Source organism: Leucopleurus acutus (assembly GCF_964270905.1).
Source record: "Leucopleurus acutus genome assembly, chromosome: 3".
In the NCBI taxonomy this organism is placed as follows: Eukaryota; Metazoa; Chordata; class Mammalia; order Artiodactyla; family Delphinidae; genus Leucopleurus; species Leucopleurus acutus.
The window spans coordinates 38,364,013-38,376,089 of NC_139145.1; the positions used below are offsets into that span (position 1 = coordinate 38,364,013).

The following is a 12,077-nucleotide window of genomic DNA, read 5'->3' on the forward strand; positions in this document are numbered from 1 at the left end:
TGAAAACAGGAAATATCTGAATACTACCTCAGATTTAAAATACCTTGTTTGTTCTTTCTTTTGGAATAATTTAAGAAGAATATATATTTACTCAATCTCTTTAATATAATGGGAAAAGTATTCTTTTCTGAAATTAAAAAGGGCATTATCCAAAGCTGCAGATTTGTGTGTATGTGTATGAGTATAGGACACTTTGCTTTTAGAATGATGATTAGTTGAAAGGAACTAAATACACACTAATTACACACTAATTCTAAGAATAAGATGAAGGGGGATACTGGAAGACAATAGGTAAAATAGATTTTAAAAAAAACCAGTTGATAATTTATTAACATATAATTACTAGCATCTATTCTCTTGCTGAAAGATTATAATTTATCAATATTGAAAAGTCACTGCGGGAGTTCCCTGGTAGCCTAACAGTTAGGATTCCAAGCTTTCACTGCAGTGGCCCGGGTTCAATCCCTGGTCAGGGAACTGAGATCCCACAAGGTGTCAGGTCTCCTTCTGTACACATTTTTATAGGTCATACACAGTGCGTTTTGCACGTAATTCTAAAATCCCCAAAATATTCACTGTATTTTTCTTATCGTATTATATCCAAGTCTGAAATTAACTGACGTTCACAACTGGTATTTATATTTAAGATGGTCATGTGTTTTTTCCCCCTGTTTGATTGTAGTTGACTATTTATATTGGATTGACAAAGAATCAGAGAAGATGTCTCAGTTGGAGGTGGTGGTAGGAAAACAGATCTACTTTTATGCATATATAACTTGAAGACCTACTGGATGGGGGTGAGTGGAGCAAAAGCCCATCAACTGGCCATTGGTTAGTAAATTTAGTTTGTGTTAAAATAATGTCATAAATGATGTATTACTTTATTTAATTATCCTTAATATAGTTCTTGTCTATTATGTATTTTTTTTAAATAGTAAAGAAAAATAGTTTCCAGAACATTAAAAAAATGTTCACCACCTTTCTTCCCCGAAAATACCATTCACTTTTCAAGTGACAACCTCTTCAACCGAGGGCAAAAAATCCAGCAAAGACTATTATAACCAAGAAAAGAACGATGAAATATTAAAACTGACCAATTAGATGATTGTAGATCAGTTTCAGCTAGTTTGTAGATCTCACTCAGTTTCTCTAGCCTATGCTTTCATCAAGTTAGAAAGCTGATATATTCTCTCATAGCACCGTATGACTTTCCTGTGTAGCATTTACCTGAGTTAAAACTTAATAATTATTTGTATATTGGTTTGATCATTGCCTGCCACCCCATGAGATTGCAAACTCCATGATGGCGGACATCAAGACTTTTGCCCCATAAGTATATACCCAGTTCCTAGAACAGACCTGGCTGCAATACTATTCCTTTAATGAATTAAGAATTAATTCATTTCTATAGTTTATATCTAGAGTTTTTTCCCTCACTTATGGTATTTCAAATGTGTTTTCAAAAGCAGTTTATATAAAGGGACTGTTAACCTGCACAAAAGATCATAAATAAGAGTACGCCATTTATTTCTTCCTACCAAGATAACACCAAAAAGTTATATTCAGTTTGTTTTGGCCATTTTATTTAAATATGCCTAAATAAATTACAGAACTTGATACTTATCTGTCTCACCACATAGACTTTGGTTCTACTACTATACTTGAGTTCATGGCAGGGTTTCAATTATTACAAAGGACCTTTGCTTAAAAAGCATTCTTTATTTTCCTCACTATGTTATTTGGTATTCAGATGGTTTTCTTTATGAATTGGTGGAGAATGTAATATCAGCACTATTTACTTAGCATTTACATGGTACTTTATCTATAGAGTTCCATAATGATTTTTATAATAATATAGAATTATTACCATATTTTGCCCTCTTATTTCATAATACAGTGGGGAGTAATATGATTTTGAGTTAAATTTTATCTAAGCCACGAATGTATAACTTAAAAGGAGGTTTTTATTTCCTTTTAAAAGATGTGTATTCTCTAGAATATGGAAGAAATGAATAGCAAATAACTTTCCCAGTAAAGCAAACTGGAGAAGCCTTTTACACCTCAAAACAATCCAAGTATTTTCTTACTTTTACGAAGAAAAAGGGTGACTATTGTTGAGTGCTGTGGTGTATTGCACTAGGAATATGGCTGGGGAAGTCTCAACCCTTGCTCTACAACCAACATTCAAGAAGACTTGGACAAGGGGCTTCCCTGGTGGCGCAGTGGTTGGGAGTCCGCCTGCCGATGCAGGGGACACGGGTTCATGCCCCAGTCCAGGAGGATCCCACATGCCGCGGAGCGGCTGGGCCTGTGAGCCATGGCCGCTGAGCCTGCGCGTCTGGAGCCTGTGCTCCGCAACAGGAGAGGCCACAACAGTGAGAGGCCCACGTACTACCAAAAAAAAAAAAAAAAAAAAAAAAAAAAAATACTTGGACAATCTAAAATGTTATCTTCCTTATCTAACTTACAAAGCTATAGAGAGAATAACAGTGTGCACGAAAACATTCTCAGAAAAAAAAATAAAGCCTTAATTTGTAGAAAGTGTAACTTTTTATTCCTCTAGAAATTAAAACTTAAGCATTTTGATATTAAGTTTTCACGTGCCAGTTAATCGTTTGACTGAGGTGATTTTAATCGTTTGACTGAGGTGATTTTAATCGTTTGACTGAGGTGATTAAAAAGGTCAACTTTAAATATCTATATATTGAAGATAGAGATATCCAGATATTGAAACAGTAACATTATTTCTACTTTAATATTCAGAATGGTTGCCTCAATATAGAATTTCTGTAGGAAAACTATGGGACAACATTGAGCAAATTATCCTATAAATTTTCTCAGTGGAGGACAAATTCTCTTCTTTGAAAATGGGATGACAAGCAGTAGTTAAATTTCTGGGTCATGACTGAATTGCAGATTAAACTATGCTTTATTTACACATAACCATTAAGAAAATATACTTTCTTAATGCATTTTTCCCCAGGGACTAAATAATATCATTTAACATGTTATTAAACTCATGAAACAACTGAAGAGTGGATTATTTCTAAGCATATCTGTTTAGAGCTTTCAATCAAAATTGTGAGGTAAATTTAAAAATGGAGTGACTGATGGGACTGAGGACCTCAAACCACACTACTATATAGATTCAACATTTTAATTTATTCAGGAGGCTGATTGGATGCAAGGTATCTATTCTAACTTCTATTATATGAAGGTGGAATCAGATAATTATAAAAACTAAAATTGACTGGTAACTTAATAATCTAGTCTAGTTACTACACTTATGAGCAAACAGTACTGATGAAATGAAACTGATCAAAAAATTCAGAAGGAATAAAACAAAACAGAAAAGACAAAATTCAGAAGTCATTAGTGACAGATCTAAAATATAATCAGTTATCATTATCTTGTATGTATACATTTTACAATATTTTTTCAGAGAACAACTCCAAATCATTTTTTATTTATACAGAAAAAGTGTATTTAGCAAAAGATACACTGAGATCAGAGTGGCTATGGCCCAAGAGACAAGGGAGGGAGGTGAAAGGCCTTCTGAGATCCTGCTATGGGAGAAGGGGTCTGGGGCAAAGTGGTGAAAAGTACTGGGTTAAGTGCTGAGTTGGGGGGGAGGGGCGCTACAGAAGGCAGAGAGCTCCAGCTGCATCAACACTGTTGGCAGGTCATGCGTGGAACTCACAGTGACTCGCTGCAAACTATGGGGGGGGCGGGAGGGGGCGGGTCGATTAGTGCTGCTGACTGGAGTGAGAAACATGTCCTGGTTCCTGGAAAGCACCCACCAAGGGACCCAGGAAGGAACCCCAGGATGGTAGGAAGTATATATAAATGTATACACCTATCATTATAGGACTCTATTTCTATCCACATACATAATTATCATTATTTGATGTTACTTCTAATTATCTGTTGCCTTTAAACAAGTCATTTAATCTCTCGGTTTCCAAGTCTGTCGAATGTGGTTGACAACAACTATGTCGCAGATTTTAGTAAAATTTGTGTGTGTCTGTGTATATATGTTATGTATAATATAATTATATTTTATGCATTTAAAATATATTATATAACTTTTGTATATGTTAATTAAAATCTATTATATGTTAATATTTATATATTTAAAAAATTTGATTCAGTGTATGTATATACATGACACAAGTAGATTGGAAAATCTGAAAATATTGTATTGTGACTATCTGGTTTCTGACTTTGAAGATGTCACATGGATCTCTTCTAACCCAGTAGCAGAGGATGAATTCTTTCTTTCACATTTACCTGAATAGGTAATGTGCCCATCCCAAATGAAATCCTGAATTTTTAAATTGTTCTGATACCTGGGTGGTCAAACAATTCCTGAACTGCACTAATTATAACTTTTTACCAATCTTCTGTGATCACTGAATTCAGCAGAAGTACTTTGGATGACCATGTAGGGGAGGAAAAATAATTTTCCTTCTACTCTTCTAGGTTCTTGGTTGAGACATCCTTGTAATAAAAAGATTCACAAGAGGAAAAGAAAAAAAAACAGAAAAGTAATAACATATATATTTCCTGTATACATGGGAGATACCCAGAAAGCTGAGTAAGTCCTTCAAATGGCCCAAGCCATCATCTTAAATACCATCTCCAGCTAAAGACAAAAGATGTTGGGAGGAGGGGAAGCCAGTTATGGGAGGTTATTAAGTAAAGCACAGTCAACAAGGGGATGGTTGTTAGGCAGATTTAAGCCCCTGCCTTCACCATTGGTAAGTTTCTAGGTATTTAGCCAAACTCTTCTTTCTGGTACAGGGAGGGAGACACCCTTAAACATGGAGATTTCCATTATAAATGTGAATGCCTCTTACAAAAGGGTAACTTCCACTCAGTTTTAAGCTTCACCTGTATCTGCTGTTTCTTAAAAATAATCAGCCTTAAATAATCCTTATGCCAAAGAGGCATATTTTGGGTTGGCAAATTCTGCTCCCCTTCAACAAGTATATGTCATTCCAATAAAGCCTACTTGTACTTAAGCTGTGAAAAGTCTGCCTTGGAATGACTACGAAGTTATGATGGTGAGAAGCAGCCACAGCCCTGGTAAAATAATATTTACAACAAAGATAAACTCTCTAAAGTCAGTCTTAACATTCTTCCAGTTTGAGCAGAAATCCTTGATATGAAGCAAATTTTAAAATATGGAGAACAGAGACCCCTACCACTAAATATTCTGTAATTCAATCATTTTGAGATTAGGTATTCTAAACTGAGTCTAGGATATCAGAGACACTTACGTAACGAATTTAAATTAAAAGCTAATTTTTAAATTCCTGCCTACAATCCAGATATTTTGTCTAGAGGGTAGTGGGCAGCTGGATCCTGGGAAATACTGGGTGATAAATATTTTTCTTTTTTTTTCCAGATAGATGTTTGCCTCAGCGTAGACTATTTGAAATGTTATGTCTATAAGCAATTAAATATGCTGAGGAAGTGATTTCATTTTTCTTTTTCTAATAAAACCAAGTGGAGAATTTGGAAGGATAGTAAATAACAAGCTTGTATGGTTCAAGAATCATACAAGTTTAGCAAGTTTCCCAGACCATTTCTATGATAGCATTGTATATAAGATATGTGGCAGTTTAGATAGTTTTGAGTTTCAGAAATTAACTGTCCCACATATAAGAAGAGATATTAGCTATTAACATCCTCACTTCAATGCTTCATATTCCTCTTTGTTTTACTTTTGTAGAGATACAAACTAATGAATTTAGTCATTTTAATGAGAGTGAAAAATATTCTTTGGAGTTATGTAAATGAAAACTCATTTAAATGTTTCTTTTTTTAAAAACATTTCACTTCAAGTTTCTAGGTAGTTCTACTACCACTGTTTACCCAAAAAGCCTTTTTCAAACTGCTCCCAGAATCCCACATTTTTCTAGTCACTTATCTTTCTTCAAGATCAGTTTCAGAGATCAAAGCTCCTATTTTCATCCAGCTCTATTCAGCCATTCAAATGGCTTTTTTTTTTTAAAATGGGATTGCAGCAAACTGAAACTCTGATCACATTCTCTGCACCAAACTGCAATGACTCCATTCTGTTATTACTGAGAAAATGTGAATATCCTCCTATTGGAGAGTTTATATGACACATAACTCCCATTATTTAGAGCTGTTTAAAAAGCTCATCTAAGCTACTATGATAAGAATTGAAAATTAAAATGTATCACTAAGTATTACTTTTTATATGATAATTGGAAAAGAAAAGGTGGGACTGTTGCAATAAGAAGACATCTTAAATATGATAGTATTAGGAAAAATAATAAAATTGCACATTTTAGGTTAAAATAAGACCATTGGAGTAAAATATATAAAAATATTCTCATCTATTCAGTTACAAAGTTGTTTACTAAGATGGATGTAAGTGTGTAAGAAGGAAAGACATATTTCTCTATGTCTTGACTAGATTTTAATCCACAGGTTTCATAAATGGCAAGAACATGAGAATGATATTTCCTATCAACAAGTAACTATAAATTCTCTAATGTCTGAAACAAATTAAGAGTTACATACAACATTAAATAGTAAAATATGTGTGCAAATTTTAATTAAAAGAACTGTTTTTCCAGTATTCCACTAAAATGTATTACACATAAACCATTTCCAGTAAAAAGCCTTCTTCTGAGAAAACTACTTAATCTTACACTCTTAAAGAAAATATATTCTATTTTTATAGTAAAGCAGGGAGGTATGAAAAGTGCTGGTAGAATTAAGCAGGCCCCTCTCTCTGCTTGGAAACTCCAAAGACTCCAAAGAGAGACTTTCACTCCTTTTTTGCTTGGGTCTCTTTTTTACTGAAATCTGTACCTCCTCATTACCTACCCTAGAGAATGGAGGACCAGTGAAGTTAACTAGAAATTTTCAATAAAATAAAATAATCTTTTAACCCCCATCCCTTTTATCTCCCGTTGTTACAACTACTACATAAGACTGTCAACTCCCAGGAAAACCTTAGGGCAATGGCTTGATTTCTTCTATAGCTAGTTTTTCTTTCTTTCTTTCTTTTTGAGCAGATTTGGGGTAATATTTTTACAGCTTTATTTCAAAGTGACAGTATAGAAGAGTGCAAGTAATATAAGTACAATGGACCTCTGGAAATCCTGATGGTACGTGTTGGGCAGGGGGGTTGTTTTGGTGGGTGGATAAATGATGAACTATATGTGAAGGGATAGTTCTTTGATACCTTTGGTGCAGGGAAGTTCAAAAAAATTTAGGTGCAAAACACTTCGCAACACACACCTGCTCAGGATTTTGGGAAATCCACCACCCCCTTTTCCCATCTTTTCTATTCAGTGCAACAAGGCTCTAAGACATTAATGCATAACTTCACAATTTTGGCATCACATTCACCTGGCTCAGCATATTTTTCAACACTGCAGCAAAGCCAACTCTTTTCCAGACATATATCCCTCCATGCACTGATTAACTACATTCTCTACCCCATGCCCAGCAATGCCCCTCCTATCTCAAGGAGGGGTTAGGGATAATCACAGCAGGGTCCCCAGATGTCACTAGTGCTCTTCGGCTCCATCGGCCTTCTGTCTATACTATAACGATGTCCTGTGTAGATGTAAAGTTGTCCCGTGGGGTTAGACAAGCCTCGTTCCATTTGGCCCTGACAGGACTGCTGTCCCTGGTGCTGAACCCTGTTAGCCCACCAGGGAGTCTGCTGCCAAGTCAATGGGGCTGGATAGAAAACCTGGCTGGCTGATCTTAAGAATGCCCAGGTGCAGGAGCAAGCAATACTTTGGATACAGGAACAGAACCCATCCACACACACACACACACACACACACACACACAAACACACACGTCTCCCGGGTGTGCGCCAGGACCCCATTTGCAGTTTTCTCCTCCAGACCCGCACCCAAACGCCTCCAACATGGCCTCAAATGCCGGCATGTATCAGCACAGCCCACCTAGACATCAGACTGCAGTACTATCAAAATGCTACTCCCCAAACACAAAGTCTTTATGACGTTAGCATTTCCATTCTAAAACAAATAAAGAAAATCCAATAAATTAATAAATAAATGAAAGTGACCTTTCTCTTTCCTCCCTCCTTTTTCCCGCCCCAAATATTCACATTCCCCTAAATTACAAAGCCCCAAATCCTATAAGAGTCTTTTAAATCTGGGTGGTCTCCCGAGTTCCTCTGTCCCCACCCCTTCCCCCAACCTCTCTGAAACAAAACGACGCCGGAAAGGGCATATCTTACCCCGGGTAGAGCGATAGCAGGAGCAGAATCCACACCGTCATTTTCTGTGAAAATACAGGAGTCGAGTAGACTGAGCTTCCTGTGCTCCATGTATTTGTCGAACTCATCGCTTTTTTTTTTTTCTCCCCTGCCTCTAGCCTCTAGGTTGCAGAAGAATCCCTCCCCTTTGTATTATTATTATGCTTATGAACTGATGGTGGCTCCCCCCACCTGCCTCTAGTAGGTCCCGTCACTGGGGAGCTGTATTGCTAGCAGCTTCGGGAATTAATATTCAGGGGGCAGAAATAAGATCAGCACAAACGCTTGCAGATACCATCAAAGCGTCAGCTCGGGGAGCATCTTCCAAGTCCCGGGGAATAATATAATTGAGGCAGGGGGAGGGTACAGGGAGAGATGCACAGGAGACAAATAAGGGAAAGGGAAACGCATGCACACTCGTACACATACTCATGCCCCCCACGCTCACACATACTCCTCCAGGTCCATCAATTGAGGTTTGTTTATTTGTTTGATTTGTTTTGATTTTTCTTTTAGAGGGCAGCAGGTGTGTGTGTGTGTGTGTGTGTGTGTGTGTGTGTGTGTGTGTGTGTGTGTGTGTGTTAAAAGAAATGCACGAGTCTCTGCGTGAGTTAACTATCACGCAGATTAACTATGAGGTCAAAGTGGAAGCAATGCGCGCTGCTGCAGCAGGAATTAACACATGCGTGGTGTCTTTCCAGCGCCTTTTAACCCTTTATTGCCCACAAAAGTATGCAAGGACGGGCTTTCACGGGGACAAGAGGTGCTTTAGGAAGACCATATACTATATCACCAACGACAGAAGGTTTCTCTCTTCAGATCTGCCAAGAATCCTTATTTAAAATCATGCAATATTAGAAATCATGGTTACATTGTAGAGGGAGGGGGAGCAGACGGTGGGGGAGGATTGGCTGTTTCTCTGTAAACCATCCCGTAAGAAAACAGATTTGGTGAATTTTCAATTTTAATGAAGGGAGAAAACATTGATAGAATTACAAAACAAGAAGAATCTACGATCCCCAATATTCACTCCTTTTTCTGCTCTCCATCTTTAGTGAAAATGTACAAATACAAACTTCTTGAAGGTTGAAGAAAATAAATGCATGAAAATAGCTGCCTGAGTAAAGTCTACAGACCACTAAATAGGGGGCTGCTCTTTGAAAGGAGGTTGGACAAAGGGGAAGGTCAAGAGGACATTAACAATATAAAGGGATTTCTGTTTGCTCTATGGGATTTGACTTTTGTTATTGTTGCTCTGCTTGGTGACAATTCTGAAAATTTCTGGGGTGGATGAGTGGTGTTAGCATGCTGCCTTCTTGCCTAGAATGTTACCATGGATACTGATACATGGGCGATATCCCTTTATGCCAACCTAGCTCATCCATCGCAGAGGAAATCCCATTCACTCATCATGGAGAAGAAAGTGGAGGAGTGTTTCAAGGTTCCTGCAAAATTGAGACCACAGCAAAGATGTTCATGTAGAAGTACAAGTGAAGAGGACGGATCAGATCCCTTCCTGGAACATAGCAGGGAGTCATTTCAAAACCAGTGCCTTTTCTACAAGAAAGTCTTCCAGGTAGCGAACTTGAGTAAGGAGTCCAGGAGGCATAGAAATAGAACATGGGATGAGTAGGTGCACACTTCATCTACAATCCTAAAATATACTTAAGGAAAGCAGAGAGAAGTACTGGTGGCTTCCTTGAGGCTGAGGAGACACATTCTGAAGCAAAAAAGCCCTAACAGACACGCCTAGAAACCTGCATGCCTTTAGAACTTAGGCAGTTATTTTACGGCGTTCGAACAAAATCCAGTTAAAACAACAACAGCATTCACGTGCAGTAGCCAATTGACTTCTTTTTTGGTGATTAAATTAGAGGCAGAACAAATGCAAATCCGTTTTTTTGCAATTTTCTTATTCCTTACTGCACTGTGAGGAATTTTGGCCTTCCTTATATTTATAATTTTCTTTTTTTTTTTTTTTTTTTTTTACAGAAAGAGCCTAGGTTGTTAATAGGTGTATACTGTTGTGTTTTCAGTAAAGACATTCTCTCATATTTTGGTAGGCCAACGCTTACATGTTCCCATGCCTACAAAAACCAAGCAAGTGAGATAAGTAAAAGAAAAGGGCTAGTTGTGAAACAGTAAAGTGGTGGAAACCATGCACACCGGGGTGGCCATACCCCATCTGAATGGAGTTGCCACTGCTCTGTTCCAGGCAGTTGCCGGAGGAAATGGGAATGTAACTGTGAGAAATGTCCTAATCTTTAAAATACAAAGGAGGCCAAACCCAACATATATGCAAGGCCACTAGGTTGTAAATAAAAACTGATGTGACAATTCTGCCTTCTACCAAATACAACATTTCCAATTTTCCAATGTAAGTTTTTTTCCCCCTTGAGTTTAGTGATAAGCATACTGAAGCTGTGAGAATGAATGCTATCACGTTCACAAAGTAGTAATTCAAATTCTGATTCCTTATTGGTATCATAATGATCCCTGTAAATTATAATCTATTTCAATAATGGAATACCTCTCAGCATATTAAGAGAATCCATAGAGGAAATTTGACTGTTTATAGTATCTGGGTACAATTTTAACTGTGCTATTCCTGGCTAGTAAGCTTCAGTTTTCCTCTGTGGAGCTTTCCTATCTGGCGGCTGCTCTCTGAAAAAAAAAGTATCTTAATAAATTTTCTAAGATTTTGCCACACATATATTCACTGGTATTTATAAGATACTTCATCTAGTAATTTCTTTTGTAATCACATTTTAGCTATTATTTAATCTTGCCCATTTTTAAGAAGATATGTTGTGATACATATTTAAATTCCCATTATTTGATAAATGTGATGTTCATATTTTCATTGCAAACAATATATGTGTATATATGTCTACATTTTATACTAATATTTTTACATTATTAAAACATAAAAGATAAAAACTACCATCTGCAACCTCTTATTCAAACAAGCCCTTGTCAATATATTGGAGAATTGTTTGGCAGGTTAATTTTCTCTGAATGAAGTTTACTTTTACTTTGATATTATTATTATTATTACTATTACTATTATTATAATTACTACACACAGAAGTGAATTATAAGGTCAAAATTTGGATCAATTTGGTGTTGACACCAAATCTCCTATCACTTGCAGAATTAAAATACTTAGGTTAATGATGAAGTAGACTAACCATCCTAACCATGCAGATAACATTTATAACTGGGGGACAAAACATTAAATAAACAACTATGTAAAGTACTAGAAAGTCACCAAAAGCAGGCTGAAAGTGGTGAAGGTTTGACCATAAAAAGAGGAAACTGAATTGGATGAGATCTAGGATTATGAGGATTTTCCCTGAGGACGCTTAAAAAATGATCAAGTTCTCCCTATTTGCCTGGAACTTCCCTGGTTTTAGCTTGGAAAGTCCCCTATCCCTGGAAAACCCTGAATTGCAGAGGTAAAGGATGGCTAAAATTATTAGAAGGCAACAATCTTACTGATTTGAGGTTTCAGAGGAGAGTTGGAGCTGCCAGAGCAGCTCAAATTAAGGGTGGGGGGTGGGGTGGGGGGGAATCATAGAAACAAAGTAACAACAGAAAGGTAAGACTCCAGATCTACATGCAAACTTTGTTTAGATATTTGTTTTTGAATGGAAAGAGCAGAAGGGCACCAAGAAGACTGCAAGAAAGCAAAAACTGAAAGACTGAAAAAGTTGAGCCAGTGTTTCGGCTGCCATTCCCTGTACGAGATACTGAGTTTGGAGTTTGAAGGATTTGCTCTAAGCCTAAGGACAAA

At 36.9% G+C, this 12,077-nt stretch overlaps 1 protein-coding gene across 4 annotated transcripts in view; it reads right to left on the minus strand.

The window, feature by feature from the left end:
* The window catches only part of GABRG2 (gamma-aminobutyric acid type A receptor subunit gamma2), a gene marked incomplete at both ends in the record, with an annotated part of 122,413 nt that extends 114,043 nt beyond the window's left edge, over nt 1–8,370 (minus strand). For all 4 annotated transcript variants that reach the window (XM_082835211.1, XM_082835210.1, XM_082835209.1 and 1 more), the window contains one exon: nt 8,264–8,370. In XM_082835211.1, coding sequence (XP_082691337.1) covers nt 8,264–8,370 — 107 coding nt within the window. The remainder of the gene's footprint in view (nt 1–8,263) is intronic.
* Nucleotides 8,371–12,077: the final 3,707 nt, after the last annotated feature.